At 38.6% G+C, this 18,193-nt stretch overlaps 1 protein-coding gene across 8 annotated transcripts in view; it reads left to right on the plus strand.

The window, feature by feature from the left end:
* Positions 1–2,029: 2,029 nt before the first annotated feature.
* Positions 2,030–18,193, plus strand: part of STRADA (STE20 related adaptor alpha) — a 28,052-nt gene continuing 11,888 nt past the window's right edge. The window contains exons 1-5 of one of the 8 annotated variants that reach the window (XM_038546909.1): positions 2,030–2,194; positions 6,909–7,012; positions 11,319–11,407; positions 13,092–13,149; positions 15,396–15,424. In XM_038546909.1, the coding sequence (XP_038402837.1) occupies positions 11,372–11,407; positions 13,092–13,149; positions 15,396–15,424 (123 nt within the window). In that variant the 5' untranslated portion in view covers positions 2,030–2,194; positions 6,909–7,012; positions 11,319–11,371. Of the gene's footprint in view, positions 2,195–6,908; positions 7,013–11,318; positions 11,408–13,091; positions 13,150–15,395; positions 15,425–18,193 lie in introns of those variants that run through there. The other 7 variants (XM_038546911.1, XM_038546908.1, XM_038546910.1 and 4 more) reach the window with 7 other exon arrangements.

The raw sequence follows: 18,193 nt of genomic DNA on the forward strand, positions 1-18,193 counted from the left end.
AATTAACTGTCAAATAAATAAAATTAACTGCCTTTTAAAATTTCACCCATCTGGTTTTATCCAAATAGTGGGACTTTTATTTATTTAAGACACCTAGGCCTTTTTAAATGATTAGTTCTTATCACATTTTGAGCTTAAATGCTTAAATTTCTTTCTTCTGCATCTTTTTCTTCTATGTAACTATCAGAACATTTGTAGCAAAGCTAGAAGCCAGCTTTCTGCTTCAGAAAAGAGCCCTGGGTTTGTAACAGGGATGCTGGTGCCGTCCTAGTGCTTGAACAAGTCTGTTTCCTCCTCCATGAGTGGGCATTCTCCACTTTTCCCCCTTCTGAAATGGCTGTTCAGAGGATATAAGACAGCATGTGTAATGTGCTTTTGAGATAAAAGATGTTCTATAAATTAAATAACCCTGTTCAATTCACTAAACCAAAAGTCATAAGCATTTCTCTCACTTGAGTATCTTAGGCAATTAGTGTTACCTTACCTTTCTGACAATTTATATGATATCTTGAAGAGGCCAGTGCACTTAAACTGGATGCCTAGAGTTCAAAGCAAAACTTTCTCATCACAAGTCAAAAACAAAGCAGGGAGTCTTTGTAAACTCTGAAAGTTGACCTTTCATTTCACTGATTTTCTAAATTATCCGGATTTAGGAGGCCCTTTTGCAAGGAAAACTAAAGTGAATGGAAATTTGCTCCTTGGAACAATCACAACTGAAGCTGTGCCTAAAGTTTCTCTTACTAGCTTTTGTGGGCAGTCGTGAAGATGGTGAGACCTTTTGGCCTCCTTGGCAGATTAACATCCAGTTAGAAAATGACATGGCTGCTGGGATAGGTGTGCTGGGAAGAGCCTTTATGTTCTAATTCCCCAGAGCAGTGGCTGCATCATTTGGCATCTTTTCAGGCACTGAAAAGATGTGGTCCAAAGACCACGTGTGAAGAAGGTGTCCTCTTCTAAATAACACCAAGAATTTTACTTCAATTTTTAGCAGCTTCCTTCGTCAGTTTACCATTTGCTGCAGAGAGAGGCCTCTTACTTTGAAAATGAGAGAACAGCGTGGATCTTGCTTTAGAAAATTAAAGCACTAGATGAGATCAAAGTGATATCAGTATGTAAAACTGAATGAGGTCCTGGAGTCACCGGCAAAGTTCACATTCACCTATTTTCGTTCAGTTTGGATGTAGCTGAATTCTCTCATCTTGGAAGTTGGGCCAGTATAAATCTGTGTCATGGGACAGAGCTGCGAAGAGCCTGTGACCCATCCTTGCTGGGATCCATCCAACTTTGGACACAGGTGCCATCCCGAGTAGGTCCCTGGAAAGACGAAGCCCCACAGGAGTCTCACTCTGCTCAGGCTTGCTTCCCGCTCAAGGCAAACCTGACGGGGGTCTGCAGAACATGCCCCTCAGGCTTGTGCACAAGGAAGGATCCAGGGACAAAAAGATCCAGAAGTGGGGGGAAAAAGTTTCCGTTAGCTGAGCTGTTTTCCTCCTTTTACAAATAAGGAACCTGAGGCACAAGGAGTGGGTTTCCCCTTTGCAGTTTGCCAGTCTGGGGCTGGAGGGGCGTTTGGGAGGTCTTCAAAGAAAAGTGCGAGACGGTTTTTCCATTCAGGTACTACCACACAAAATGAAAAAAAATTTTTTTTTTCTTAAGTAGCTAAATCCTCAGCCAGGTGTTTGTTTGCCTTACTCTAGTTACCGCCCCGCCCGACTCTTCATTATTGAGATCATCCTACTTCCTTCCTGCTGCAGGGGCGGGGAGGCTCCGCGGAGCCCCCTGTCGACCAGCTTCGCCTTCGGCTTCCACACACTAGGGACAGGGACCCCTCCCTCGGGGCGCGCCGCGCGGACCGAGCTAACCTAGAACCTAAGACGCGCTCGCCGCGCGGCGAGTGCCGAGGACCTGCCGCCGGAGCCCCGCGCCGCTGACGAGACGCCGGACGCGCTCAGAGCCGGGGGGAGCGGGGTAGGGGCGGGGGCGGGGCGGGACGGGGCGGGGGCGGGGCTTCCTTACCCGCTCCGGGGTGGAGCCGGGGCGGGGCGGAGCTCTCCAGCCCTCCCCGGGTCCCGCTACTGCGCATGGCACGTTGCGTACCTCCCCCCACCCCCAGCAACCGGCCTGGCGGCGCGGCCCTAAACTAAGGAGGCGGAGCTGAGACGGGGTCGGGACTGCTTGCTAACTCCAGGACCAGGTACCGGGCTGGCGGGGCCGCCTGGTGCGCTCCAGGGACCGGTCCCTTCTCGCCCTGACGCCGATTCCATCTCCTCCGGGGCGGGCCTTCGTCAGATCGGCCATCCCGGCGCCCCCTCGCCCTCCACGGGCCCCTTTGCACCCAGTCCTCCTCGATTTCCCGCAACGAGGGGCTGCAGCCCGAGAGCAGAGTAGGCTTGGGCCTGCCTGGGAGACCCTGGAGCGGAGATGCCGGGCGAGAGGGGCGAGCGCCTGTTTTCCGTACCCTTCTTCCCCCCTGACTCCTAGGTGGGGAGCTTGGGGCCCAGGTGTCAGTTTGTCCTGTCCAAAGAGGAGGCCGATCCTGTGCTGACCTGACCTTCTGTCCCATCCCACCACCCCAATTCCCATCTCTCCCAGGCTGGACCGGCAGCGAATCAAGCCCCCTTAGGAGAGAGATTTAGGGGACTCCCTGAATCAGCAAAAACAAAGAGCTTCTAATGTCTTGTTTTCCAAGAATGTTTGGGTGCCCACAGATTAGGGGTGGAGATGGGCGGTGGGGGTAGGGAAGTGAGCGCGAGGAAAGGAGAGTGGTTAAATAAAATTGTTCCAGTTTCCAGGAAATGGGGGACTAATTTTTCTGCCCAGCCTTCTTTTAAGATAACCTACCATATTCTAACTTGACTTTCCCCAAAAAGGAAAAGCCGTTCGAATTGGTCCTTTTCTTACTGTATAATACCTGTTGAAGTAGAACCATATTCCAGTGTGTATTTGAGGCATTAGGACAGTTCTTTGACTGATTCATGCTGTTGAAAGACACCCAAGATTGTTTCTTATTCTTGAGAATTGAAGAAGCTGAGTCTCATTTGGTTACCTGCCTTAGGCCAAGAGCCTACTCAGCCATTTGTTACAGTGCTGAACTTAAGTCTATTCCCTAACCCTTCAAACAGGTTTCTTAGGGTATTGTGACTCAGATGTTAGTGTTTGTAGTTGTAACCGCAGACCTGGATGAAATTTAGAAAAACAGTGACAAAAATAGGGGAAAAGGAAAAAAAAATAATAAATCAAGGTGAATTAATTCTTTTCTATACTATTTGGCATCTGGTCAGCAGCACTGTCAAATCAGGTGATGTCTTCTCAGTCAGTCATCATTGTATCTTTGTAGACACTTTCCCCTGGACTGCTCTATAATCACTGTGGTTGCTGGAGCACAGGCTTTGGAGCAGATCTAACTGGTCCTCTGCCACTTGCCCGTGTAATTTTGGGCATTTAACCTCTCTGAGCTTTTATTTTTTTTTTTTTTTTTTTTTTTTTTTTTTTTTTTTTTTTTTTTTTTTTTTTTTATTTTTTTATGATAGTCACAGAGAGAGAGAGAGAGAGGCAGAGACACAGGGAGAGGGAGAAGCAGGCTCCATGCACCGGGAGCCTGACGTGGGATTCGATCCCGGGTCTCCAGGATCGCGCCCTGGGCCAAAGGCAGGCGCTAAACCACTGCGCCACCCAGGGATCCCCTCTCTGAGCTTTTAAGTTCCTGATCTGTAAAATGAGGAAGATAGTACTTATTGTGAGCTGATCTGTGTGAAGCGTTTAGCACAGATCCTTGCATCTCGTAAGTTCACCATAAATGCTTGCTGCTTTTATTATTTTTGCGATTAACAGTTTAACAGATACGGGAGTGCCCATCTCATATGTTGGGCACAATAGCCCCTGGTAATGCAATAGTGAGCAAGATGCATTGGCAATTAGCATTGTGGTAAGTGTGAGGGTTGAATATGGAGGCTGACACCTAACATGTAGGGGAAGGGGAGGCGGGGGGCAGTTAGAGAGGACTTCTGTAGCACAGGACACCTGAGATGAGTAGTAAGGAACTACAGGTTAAAGGTAACAAGGCCAAGGGAGCAAAGGTGGTCCAAGAGGGGAAGAAATTAATTTTTTCTTTGGACTCCCATTTCCTACCTGCCCTCAGGTATGATGTCCCCAATATAGACCTATCCCAAGGCTTGCTTCCCAGCCTTCTGCTTTTCTCTCCGCATTTTTTTCAGTGCATTTGTCACTTGTATAGCTTTGGCGCTATCTCCCAGGCCCACATAGTCATCTCTAATGTGTCTCTTAAGCATCAGTCTTACTTTTCTAACCAACTGCTATATCTTCTCACTTGAGATACATAACTATTTTCTCAACCTCAACATGATTTAAAAACTCGAACTCATCTTTCCACTAGAACCGCTTCCACCTCTGAGTTTCCTGTTTTGTCGCTGACACACTGTTCTTTCCCAGTTACTTGGGAAAAAAAAAATCGGAGTCATTCAAGTTGTCTACAGTAGAATAGGTTCCCGATAAGGTAGTAAGTCTCTGGCTGGGGAAGTTTTCAAGCAGAGGCTAAATAATCTTACATCCAGGAGTTTGTGAAAGCTGTTCCTCCGAAGGGTGGAGGATGGGCTAGATGACTTATGATGTCCTTACTAACTAAATATAATTTCTTTATTTTCCCTTCATTTCCTATCCATCTGTTTCTTAACGTTCCCTCTGCTACAACTCTTATCACACCAAATATGGCCCATATAATTGTGTTCTAACTGGAATTCCTTTCTCTGAGGAATTCCAGAGAATTCCCTTACCTTCTCCCATCCCTTTGCAGATTAATATTCCTTAGAATATTTCTAGAACAAGGCTTCTCAAACATTAGTACGATGGTCCACAGATCAGCGACATAATCATCATCTGGGAGTTTATTAGAAGTACCAGGCCCCGCTCCAGACCTTCTAAATCAAAACATGCACTTTTTTTTAAAAAAAAACCTGCACTTTTAATAAGATCCTCAATTTATTTGAATGCACAATGAAGTTTGAGAGACTAGACTATCTTAGACCACTGTTTTGTGTTTGTCACCATTCTGGTCAAAACCTACAGTGGCTTCCTAGTGCTGAAGAAAATCGATGCATATAAGGCCTCTTCATTGTTCTCATTTATCTGGAGTTAGTTGTGCTTCTATAACTGGCCTCACATTAAGTGGAGAAAATAGGGATCCCTGGGTGGCGCAGCGGTTTGGCGCCTGCCTTTGGCCCAGGGCGCGATCCTGGAGACCCAGGATCGAATCCCACATCAGGCTCCCGGTGCATGGAGCCTGCTTCTCCCTCTGCCTATGTCTCTGCCTCTCTCTCTCTCTCTCTCTGTGACTATCATAAATAAATAAAAATTTAAAAAAATTAAAAAAAAATAAGTGGAGAAAATATGCAAAGTGCTAACATACTTCTCGGTACTTTGGGTCAGTCAATCAACATTACTGAGTGCCTACTCTATGACAGGTAGGCACTATTCTAGAAACTGGGAGATACACATGTGGACAAAACAAAGTAAGCACTAAAAATCAGTAGCTACTACTATTTCATGCTTGGAATTCCTCCTATTTGACATTGAAGCCCCACCCCTTCAATAAAACTATCCAGGTCTATCTCAGCTTATAGTAACCATCTTCCCTTTTCCTGAACACTGTAAGGGCTTGCCCATTTCTGCTTGTGCATTCCCCAGACCTTGCCGAATTAAAAATTTTTGAAGATGGGAGTTTGAACATCCATAGGTTTTTTATAACTATGCAAGTTAATTTGAAACACATCCTGGGTTGAGAACCAATGTTCAGATAATTAAAGAAGCTGTTGATGTGGTAGTCTAGGACCAGTTCTTAGGTTTGTTATATTAATTTATATGGTGTTTAGGGATTGACTTTATTTTCTATTTCCAGTATTTTCCAGAGCTGGACAGTTCTGCAGATAACAATCATCTTTTTATCTACATTAATATTCTATTTTCTTTCTGTTATAGACTACAAATGGATATGGATCCTGTTTCCTCTTAAGTTTCTTTTGTACAATGCTTTGTGTTTAATGTTATTAAATAATTTGCACTCTAATAATCTTTTTATTTTTCAAATTTAGTCAATATTTTTACTATTTCATGCCAGGATAAATGATTCTCAACATGGTGATGATCTTCTATGAGAAGATTAGGATAGGGGTGAGGATAAATGCAATTTGATAAAAATCTATAGGTGATTTCGATTAAAAACCATTGCTTTGATTTCTAAGCAGTTCAAAGGATTCCAAGAACTCTATGTACCTGATTAAGTTTGTATTCCCATTGCTATACTATATACTACCACAATCCCTCAAAACTCCAACCCACCTAAAAAAAAAAAGAAGAGAAATGTGGCAGGGATTCTTCAAAGGTATTTCCGATTATTTATTTTAGTCATTTTACTTTTAAAATAATTTTTGTTGAGATATAATATACCTACAATAAAACACACCTACATTAAATGTATGGTTTGTTGAGTTTCAACAGATACATTTGTGTAACTACTATGCAATCAAGGTACAGAAATTTCCGTCACCCAGAAAGTTCTTATGCGTCTCTTTGAAATTAGTTCCTCATCTCACCCTTGGTCCCAGGCAACCAATGACCTGCTTTGTGTCATATTTTTACTTTTTCTGGAATTTCATGTATATGGAAACAATATGTATATTTATATCTGACTTTCACTTAACATGATATGATTGTATTTATGTTTGTTCCTTTTTATTGCTGAGTAGTATTACACGTTTTTTTTTTTTTTTTTTTTTTTTACTTATGAGTTGATAGACATTTGGATTGTTTCCAGGTTGGCACCATTGTGAACATTGCTGTTATGAATATTCATGTACCAGTCTATGTGAACATATGTTTTTATTTCTCTTGAATAGATTACCTAAAGCAGACTTAATTGGGTCATGGGAAACTAAACTGTTTTCCAAAGCGGTTGTTAGACTAGTTTGCATCCCCATCAGCAATGTTTGAGTTTCTGTTGGTAGGTATCCTTGTCAACACTTGGTATTGTCGGTCTTTATTTTTAGCCATTTTTAGCCATTTTTGTAGGTGTGTGTAGTGGTATCTCATTGTGGCTTTATATACATTTCCCTGATGACAAATGATACTGAGCATCATTTCATGTGCTTAGTGGCCATTCCTATATCTTCTGTTCATATCTGTTGCCCATTTTTTAAATTGAGTTGTCTTATTGAGTTGTAGAAGTTCTTTAAATATTCTGTATATAGATTGTTTTGTAGACACATGTGCATGCTCGCATGACACACACACACACACACACACACACACACAGTTTCCTCCCAACTTATTTTCTTAGTGGTGTCTTTTGAAGGCAGAAGTTTTTAATTCTCAAAAAGTTTAATTTACCATATTTTTTTTTTTTACTTCATGTTCTTGATGTTCCTTTTTAAAAATTTTACTTATCCCAATATCATGAAGATTTTCTCCTTTGTTTTATTTGGTAGTTTTAACTTTTTCTTTAGTTCTGTGATCCATTTCAAGTTAATTTTTATGTATCGTATAAGGTAGAGGTGAAAGCTCACTTTTTTAATTAGATATTAAGTTGTATCTAAATTATTTTTCCCCCATGGAATTGCTCTGGTCCCTCTCTTGAAAATTAATTGACCATACATGCATGGATCTATTTCTGGATTCTCTGTTCTGTTTCATTTATCCATTTGTCTATCCTTAGACCAAAGTACACTGTCTTGATTACTATAGCATTAAAGTAAGTCTGGAAATCAGATAATGTAAGTCTTCTTTGTTCTTTTTCAAAATCATTTTGGTTACTTCAAGTTTCTTGTATTTCCATATGAATTTTAAAATCAGCTTATGAATCTCTTTTAAGAAGTCTTCTGGAATTTTGATGGGATTGCACTGAATCTATAGATCAATTTGGAGGGAGTTGACCTCTTCACAATATTGAGTCTTCCAGTCTATGAACATAGCATGTCTTACTTATGTTTAATACCTCTTAGCACTGTTTTGTAATTTTAAACATACAGGTTCTTATTCATAATTTTTAAAAAATATTCCTAATTTATGTTTTTGTTGGAATTGTAGGTACTTTCATTTTTCTAAATTTCATTTTCTAATTGTTCATTGCTAGTACATAGAAACATAATTGGTTTTTTTAATAAATTTATTTTTTATTGTTGTTCAATTTGCCAACATATAGAATAACACCCAGTGCTCATCCTGTCAAGTGCCCACCTCAATGCCCGTCACCCAGCCACCCCCACCCCCCGCCCACCATAATTGGGTTTTGTAACTGACCTTTTTTTTTTTTAATTTTTATTTATTTATGATAGTCACACACAGAGAGAGAGAGAGGCAGAGACATAGGCAGAGGGAGAAGCAGGTTCCATGCACCAGGAGCCTGACGCGGGATTCAATCCCAGGTCTCCAGGATCGCGCCCTGGGCCAAAGGCAGGTGCTAAACTGCTGCGCCACCCAGGGATCCCATAACTGACCTTTCTAAATTCATTTTTTTAGGTCTAATTTTTTTTTTTTTGGTAGAATACTTAGACTTTTCTACATACACAATAATGTTGTCTATGAATGAAAAGTTTTACACCTTCTTTTCCAATCTGTATGCTGTTTGTTTCTTTTTTTTCTTTTTTGCATTGGTCAAAGCACTAGTACAGTGATGAACAGAATTGATAAGAGCAGACATTATTGTTTTGCTTCTGTTCTTAGAGGAAAGTCACTAATTATTTTTACTATTAGGTATGATGTTAACTATACATTTTTCATACATATCTCTATTATTTTTAAAGATTTAATTTATTTAAGAGAGAGTGCAAGTGGGAGGAACAGCAGAGGGAGAGGGAGAACCAGACTCTGCACTCAGTGTGGAGCCCAATGCAGGGCTTGATTTTGACCCTGAAATCATGACCCGAGCTGCAATCAAGAGTCTGACACCCAGCTGACTGAGCCACCCAGGTGTACTATTCATACATATCTTATACCAAGTTGAGTTGGTAAATTCTATTCCTGTTCTATTCCTATTTGACTATTCCTAGTTGGTTTTTTTTTAAATCATGAATTGGTATTGAATTTTTTTCAGTTGCTTTTTCTCCATCTGTTGAGATGATTATATATATTTTTTATTGTTTACTCAGTTACTCTGGTAAAATTACATTGATTCTTTTTTTTTTTTTTTTTTTTAAGTAAGCTCTGTGTCCAACATGGGGCTTAAACTCATGACCCTGATATCAAGAGTTCATTTTTTTTCTCCCCACCCCACCATTTTTTTAATTCCTTAAAATTGGTTGTTTTTTTATTTGCAAACAACTTCAGACAAAGTTTGGTATACACTGATTCCCTTTTTTTTTTTTCTGACTCACTTTTTAATGTTAAAACAGTCTTTAGTTCCTGAGATAAACCCTACTTGGTCACGATACATTATGCTTTTAGCCATTCTAGATAGAATTTTCAATAGGCAAACATAAAACAAGATCAGGATGATATTAAAAAAGATATATTTCAGAAATGGCAAAAGCTCTTGTAAGTGTGTAACCAAAATTTAAAAATTAGTAGAGGGGTTAGAAAATAAAATTGAAGAAATCTCTTGGAAAGTAAAATTGTAAAATGGGAGTAAAACAAGTATAAATTAATTCTAGATAATTCAAGAAGTATGTTTCTTTTTTTAAATTAATTAATTTATTTATTCATGAACGATAAAGAGAGAGGGAGAGACACAGACAGAGTGAGAAGTAGGCTCCAGGCAGGGAGCCCCACGTGGGACTCAATCTCGGGTGTCCAGGATCACACCCCAGGCTGCAGGTGGCGCTAAACCGCTGTGCCTCTGGAGCTGCCCTAGAAGTATGTTTCTTTTAGGAATGCTATAACATGAAAACAGAGAAAGCGGAGGAGACAAAATTATCAAATAAATAATGCAAGAGGGATCCCTGGGTGGCTCAGTGGTTTAGCGCCTGCCTTCCGCCCTGGGTGTGATCCTGGAGTCCCAGGATGGAGTCCCACATCGGGCTCCTTGCATGGGGCCTGCTTCTCCCTCTGCCTGTGTCTCTGCCTCTCTCTCTCTCTCTCTATGTGTCTCTCATGAATACATAAATAAAATCTTAAAAAAAAAATAATACAAGAATATTTCCCAGAATTGGAAGATACAAATTTCCACACTAGTAAGGCTAAGGTAGGGGAGCCTGGCTGGCTCAGTTGGTAGAGCATGCAACTCTTTATCTCGGGGTCATGAGTTTGATCCCCACATTGGGTGTAGAGGTTATTTAAAAAGTAAAAAAAAAAAAAAAAAAAGTAAGATTTTATTTATTTATTTGACAGGGGAGCAATAGGCAGAGGGAAAGGAAGGAGCAGGTTCCCTGCTGAGCAGGGAGCTGGACACCAAGCTCAATTACCAGACCCTGGGGTCATGACCCGAGCTGAAGGCAAATGCCTAACCAACTGAGCCACCCAGAGGCCCCCCCAAAATAAAATCTTTTTTAAAAAATGGCTAAGTGTAACTGGCCTAGAATTAGTCTGGATTGCAACAGGAGGATGGAGGGCCATAGATAGGCAGTCTCTAGGGAAAAATTGGAATGGATGAGTTTGAATGTATGGTAAAATATATTGATTAGATAAATAGCAGAGATGTAGTTCTTACAAAAAGTTAGTAATAGCTATATGGGAAACCAAACAAGGGGAAAAAATGAGTTATTAACTCTAAGAAAACAAATGGTGTACAAGAAAACAGACATGGTTGTCTTTGCCTCAGCTCTGAACCATGTTTCTGTAGTCATAAAAATGTAAATGTGGACTGTTGACTTAATTGAACATTATGCCAGAATTATGTTGGGAGAATGAAGGCAGAAAAGTAGGGTCCACGAAGGTGATGTAGGAGAGCTTAGTCTTCATCTACGACAGTAGAAAGATAGTAGATAAATGTCTGAAATGGGTAAGTCATGGCCATACAAACATTAAGAATAATAATAAAAAGCAGGGTAAACAGCCAAAGAATTGAAGGTAATTGCTTCTGGGAAAGGATCAGAGGGGAGTTGGGTCAAGATAAATTTAAAAATTAAAGAAGAAAACCATCTAATAACAAACCTGTCTTTTCTAATAGAGATTGCAGTATTTCTGAATGTAGTTGGCTAGAGTACATCCAGTTTTATTGCCACTGAAAGGTTCTCTAAACCAATCTTTAAAATATAGAAATTTATAGGTCTAGTACAGTGCTTTGAATGATAGACTCATAGTAAGTTTTGTTAATCAAAAGATATTTTTATAAAGGGAGATTTGACTAATTCAACCTGTTTCTATTTTTCTTTTAGGTTTAAATTTTTGAAATTTTTGACATTGAAGTAGGTCTACACATTAGGAACTCATGTCTTTTCTTGTAAGTAAACCAGAGCGAATTAGGGTGAGTGTTTCTATTCTTCTGGCTTTACTATTTTTATTTTCTATAAAGTAATGTATTTTGGCAGATATTGTAGGTGGGTTTTTTTTTATGTGATGCTCAGAATCCTATGGAAGTGAGGCATGTAGAAAGTAAAGAGATATTGCAGCCTCTACTCCTGAGAAAAAAGCTTGCAGGCAGAGGCTGACCAGAGACACTAAATATATCAACCAAGACACAGCTTGTCTGATAGAGAAGAAATGGTGGCTTATTTTATGAATATCACTCATACAATATTAAATAAATTGATGGCCCTTTTCACTACTGATATGTAATTACTAATAAGCTGCCTATTTCCTATGTATTTTCAGTGAGTTTGTGTGTTTTAAAAATCAGTATCAAATTGTAATTATTGGAACACTTCCTAAGTATTAATAAAAGGTTTTAATTGAAGACTCTTTGAATGTAAAAAATGTTATTACACTTGAAAACTTCACCAGCTAAAATGATCTCAAGAACAAATACTAGATTTAGGTTCTTTATAAGCTTCCATGACCTCATAAAACAGCATTGTATTTTATTTATTATCAGGTATTTAATTTCTAAATGCAGTAGTGATTATTTTAAAATTTTGTAACAAGGCAGAAGTGGTATAGGACACATGAACATACCACTCTCTTTAAATATTAAAGTACATTCTATTTTGTGATACAGTGCGTATTTTTTATGCCAACTTTTTTATTTTGGTTGTTCTTTTTTTTAATTTAGAAAACAATTGATATAGAGAAGGATAGAATGATGTTATAGTTCTAGTTCTTAACCTGTATTATACAACTTAATTCTGAATGTTACTTAATATTTTTTCTTATGTTTGTGTATATAAGAATAATTTATACTGGAAAGAGCAAACTTCACTGTTAATTAAGAGGAAAAACAGAATCTCTCCTTAGCCTGAACTCTGCCTGGTGGAAAGAATGCCCCAAGCCAAACTTGAACACTAGTCCTTAAGTGAAATTCGATCTTGATTCCATTACTTTTACATACGAGCTTCTTTTCTGTTTCATCCTAGCCTGATTCATGTGAAACCAGACAACTGATCAGTATTAATGAAATCCAATACTCATTTGAAATAGGATAGTAAAGTGAACCATGACTGGTAAAGTTAGAGTGTCCTTGTAAACCTGGTAGAAAATGTAAGTGGTGATTGATGTCTTTAGTAATCCTAGTGGATGAAAGAATTGCAGCTTACTGTTTTCTTTTATAAATTAACAGTGGCTTGTGAAAAACTGTTTCATCTCTATTTTCCAGATTATGAATTCCAGTAGCATTTTTCATATTGGCATTCACAACCCAAAGCATCTGTAGTAGACAGCCATTGAATGAGTAAGACAGAACCAGAAGATAGTTTTATGTATAGGAAGGACAAAAAACTTTATTATTATAGGGCCAGTACTACATTTTTCTCATCTCTGTCAGATTTAAGGATTATTTATCAGATTAGACAAAAAAGAATAGATAAAGGAATTAACCTATTGTTTTCAGTTTATTTTAAATCAGGATTCTTTTTAAAACTTTTCCATAGAAATGCATATTAACTGTACCATATGATTTTTTTTTTTTTTTTTGTAGTTTGTTTGTTTAATGGCTGATAGCTAATTTTTTGTGGCTTGGAAGAAATACTAATTCTCTTTGGGGTTTTCCTCTTTAGCGGTGGGTCTCGGAAAAGTTCATTGTTGAGGGCTTAAGAGATTTGGAGCTATTTGGAGGTAAGTACAGTATGGCATTTAGCCATCACTTCAGGATAAATGTCAGTACTCTTGTTGACTAAACTAATTTCCAGAAATTAGCAATTTTAAGGGCAAGTGTAAACTATAGTAGTTCTATTTGTTTGGCTCCATTTTGAATCCATGGTTTCCAAAGATTTGAGGACTCATCTGGCAGTTGACCTTGGCCTGTTTTGATTGTTAGAAAGTCAGTATTTACATAAAGGCATTTTTATTTCTAAGTATTCATCCAGTTGAAAGACATATTTTTAAAGGAAAAAACTAAGTGTTTAAAAGCTTCTACCCCTGAAAATTTTAAAAATAAAATTATATAGTAAGGATAAAAGTACTAGCAATGATAAAGAAGTTCTGGTTTTACTGATCAATCTAGTTGACTCATCTTTTCATGGTAGAAATTATGACACTTAAGAAAACTAGGGAAAAAATCTATCAGGAAGAAAAATATTAACTAACTTCCTGTTATAAAATCCACATGCTGATTTTGGAAGTCATAGCCTTGCAATTTTGAAGTTTAATAGGGCCGGACACTTGCCTTTGATTCTTTTAGACTTGAGCCTTTTTGAGAACTGCGATCTTAAAGGCAAAGAAAATTCTTTTCTATAAAAATAGTAGTAGAGCCCCATTCTTTGTGTCTGAATACCAAGACGTGCTCTTCAGCAACTATAGTTAAAGAAACAGGTTCTCAGATTGAGTGCATTGGTTGACTGATCCAAGCAAAATGTTCTCAGTTTAGGCTTAAGATTGAGAACGGAGACTTCTTAGTTACTAGGTGACACCTGTTCATTTATTTGCCCTAATGCCACTCAGAAACTTTCCAGAGGAGAATTATTTAACTTTGTAGCATTATATTTTAGACAAATGAAAGTTTAGAAAAATGATGAGTTATTTTTGTCTTAATTCCGAAGAATAAAAATTAGCTGCACAGTAAAGGAAAAGCTAGTGAAAAAAAATACTATGTTCTGGTCCTGTTTTCACTATGTTTATGTTTGTGTATATAAGAATAATTTATACTGGAAAGAGCATACTTCACTGTTAATTAAGAGGAAAGGTAGAATCTCTCCTTTTCTTCTCCTCATTAACGGGAATACCATGGTTTAAAAGTAAGCATTGGCATTTATAAAAATTGAGTTGGAAGTCCAGTTTACAATTAATTAGTTAAAAATATTCCAGTATGTGTGAATTGAATTAAGGATTTTGGTTTCAGCGTCTTGAGTGTAGGATCTTTGGCAGTCTTTTGACAATTTCCTAGTCTGCCTTCTCCTCTGCAAGAATGAACTTGATTTCCTTTAATCCATTCACTTGGCTTCTTACCTTTAACAGATTATTTTAAGTAACTGCACCTGCCATTTGTATACCAGAAAACTGATGTCCAAAGCCAAAAAATAATAGTAATAATCTTATTTTGACAAATTGAAGCTAATTTACTCTGTAGCTGGTTTCCTCTAACAATACTGTTGGATGCTCTGAATTCTAATTAAGATATTTGGAAATGTGTGATCATTCTAATACTTTCCAGTTAAAAATCGACTTTGATGATTTTTCTCACTTTCCTAGAATGATGAAAATAAAAAGGACAGATACAGAATTTGTCTGATTTAAGGGCAGAAAGTTATCTCCGTTGTCCTTTGTTTTATTTGTTTTCACATAGAGTTGCAGAGTGCTAAAAAGCCCTTGCTTTATTTATATTCAGAATAGAATGTATGTGACTGGAGAATCTAACCAAGTAATGGTCCTACATATACATGTTGCTGTATTAAAACCTTTTTGCCCTTTTCTTTTAAAGTCTGTTTTCTAGTCCCTGCACTCTCTGGGAAATAGCCAACCATCTCTATAACTTTATAATGAATGTTTTGTTCACAGTATAAGACTGAAACCAGCCTATTGAAAGTAACACTGTGTGCTGATGGAAAGTAAATGTAAGACTAGAATTATAGTAGCTGAGTTATTCTTGCCAAAGAATACCCATAGAATAGTAGCCTTGCCATGTTTTGAAGAGCCATAGACCCATGTTTAAAACCCCATCCATGTGTAGTGTTTTTACTGTAGGCCTCTCCTTCTGTGTGTACATGTGTGTGTTCATATGTAGTACTGTGGGCACTTTTTACTATAATGACTCTTAAGTGGTTTCTATAAATAAATGTAGTTCTAAGTGCTGTAACTGCTGTTCTGAATGTGGATGTGTCTTCTGCTACAAAACAAAATGCCAACAATCAATTTTTCTACTCCAGAGCAGCCTCCGGGTGACACTCGGAGAAAAGTAAGTGACTTTCTAGGCTCTAGCACTCTGGCTGTTGCATGGGGATGACTTCTTGTGGAAATCTGTGTTTTTTGTTGGCTTATCATTTGATGTTTCAGCTTATCTCATTGAATTTTATTTGTAGTATAATTCTTTTGCTTGTAGAAATTCAGGTTTCACCCTGGAAAGATTTCGATGTGTACTTTGGGAGCTAAAAAAGTCTCAAGGCACTTGTCTCTCTTGAGGATGAAGGTCTCCTCCCCTTCCCCGCTCTACCAGTCACCCACCACCCCATCCAAAAAAAACAAAGTTTCAACAGTCTAAGATGTGGTTATCTTTTTAGTGGCTAGTGGTGCTAAATTTTCCATCTTTGGTCTATTACTAATCGATTTCAATCCACAGAGATAATACAGAGCTCTACCAAGATGATAGGCAATACCTGAAATCTCCTACCATAAAAACAAAACCTCACACTAAAAAGTACAAAACAGAAGGTGTATTTTTTTTTATTGGCAAAAGTTGAAAGACTCTCACCCTGCTTCCTACTCTTGTAATTTATTTTACCAGAGTAACACCAGATGTACACAGTGTACCATGCTGTTTTTGATACTGTGAATCAGTGTCTTATAGAGGATAAAGAGCCCTTTTCTAAATAGACTTCTTATTCTTTCCAGATGACAGACATCTGTACCTATCGCAGGCAGTCCCACAGTTGAAGGATGGTGACATTGACTAGGAATTACTCTTTGAGGCTTTGGCTTTGCTTATCTATCTAGTCTGCTAATAAGGAGCACCTCTCCATCAGGTCTAAATATTTTCCAGTCAGGAGACCAAAAACCATTCCCTGTACCATCAGTTAACTATTTTCCCAGAACAGAATGCCCATTATATAAAATGTTTATATTTTCACAGCTGCCGGTATTATGCCAAGAATTATCCTGTGTGAAACCTGTGTGTGGGGGGGTGGATTTAGCATTTCACAAATATTGTCTTTGTGTGTTCTATTATACTTGGTTTTAAACTCTTTAAACAAAGTTATTTCATGGTTATTTCTATCAGTACCTTATGTATTTTTCAAATGCTTCAAAAGGAATAAAATGCTTTTCATGGCAGGGGAAACTAAGAAGCTATGCTAGAATTAGTTTCTCTAGACAATTTGAGATGATACATCACACTAATACAACTATGCCATGCTGTGTTTAAAGAAAATGGACTGAACATTTCACCCTTTTCCATCTGAATTTTGGCCTTTTGTAACTCTGAAGCAGTATACTGATCTAACCCCCTCTTTTGTGGCACTATCAGACCAGACCTCTTCCTTTCAAAATATTGTCTTTGTTAATTTGTTTGTTTTCCTAAATAAGGGTTGGTTTCTCTCTGAGTTCAGACCTATAGAACATCCACAAAGTAGTTAATTGGCCGTGTTAGGATCATTGCCAGTGAGATGGGGACGGCAACCACTAGACTAGTTCATCTCATGCAATTCCCCATTGCCAAGAACTCACATTCCCAATTACCTAAAGAATGTATTTCCTAAAACTAACACTTTTGAGTAGTTTTCTGTAGTCAACAAAGATAGTAGAAATATTTGCCAGGTTACTGCTTAATCATACCAGTAGTCTATTGCATCATTTCCTACCTATGGTCAACAAGTGTCTCTTTAGTTTGTAGCCTACTAGACAGTATGTCTTCTGTGTACTCATAGCAGGGAAGAGGGACATAGGTCATAAAAAAGTTATCTCAGTAGTTTTTCCCAAGAGAGTTATTTAAAATGCACTTAATAAGCATTTAATCTCACAACTCCACCTGTCCTTCATAGTCTTTTTTCAAATTAGAGAAATATTCAGGAGTTTGCCTGGAAATCAGAGAATACCTTCAAATATATAGTAGTTTTGGATTTGTTCTCATTGGGACTATATTGCTAAAAAATGCAATACTTTCTCAAAGGCAGGTACCAGATTATGATCTATAAAGAGCCCGTAGTAACAAGTGATCTACCATGAGGTACCATAAGGACTGGTGTTTCCAGTGTAGGTCATTAAGTTGAACTCTGTCTCTGGTGGAACTAGCTGGTACATCCACTCTGCTTTCCTCTTCAGCTCATGGAAATGACAAGGTCATGGGCAGGAAACCTTCTCAGTTCAAACTTTGCTTAAATGATCTTTGTAAGTGCCAGCATCATTGTAGGCATTGGGCAACACCTCGGCGACAAGACAGACAAGGTCCATGCCCTCAGGGAGCTTGCATTCTGGTAGAGGAAGCAGGCAACAGACCAATGAACTGCAATGATAACTTTCTGTGAGGAAAGTAAAGCAAGATGGTAGAATCAAGTGACTAGAAGCTGCTTTACTTTGTTCAGTCTTCAGATGTTTAAGTTGAGACCTCAGTGATAAGGAAAAAGCAGCTATTAGAAAATGGGCAGGGGCAGGAGGCAGGAAAAGAGTAGGGCAGGAATGTTCCAAACAAAGGGACTGCTGGCATGAGCTTCCTAAGACTGAAGTATGCCTGTTCATAGGGGTCAAGTATAGCAAGTCATGGATGTGGTAAGGGATGAAGTCTTTAGAAGTAGGCAGGGGCCGAATCATGTGGCTACTCACAGGCCAGAGTAGGGACTTAGGATCCAGAAGTCAGCCCCTGGGTTTTGTGTTAACTGATGACACTGATTTTATTGAAGAGTAGATTGATACTTGAGAAAATAGGATCTGCAAGAGAACAAGAATACGTGTAGGCGATGAGAGGTATAAAGTTAAGGATATGGGACTCAAGACTAACTTAGCCTGCAGCTTGTCA

The sequence above is a fragment of the Canis lupus genome, chromosome 9 (genome assembly GCF_011100685.1).
Source record: "Canis lupus familiaris isolate Mischka breed German Shepherd chromosome 9, alternate assembly UU_Cfam_GSD_1.0, whole genome shotgun sequence".
NCBI lineage: Eukaryota > Metazoa > Chordata > Mammalia > Carnivora > Canidae > Canis > Canis lupus.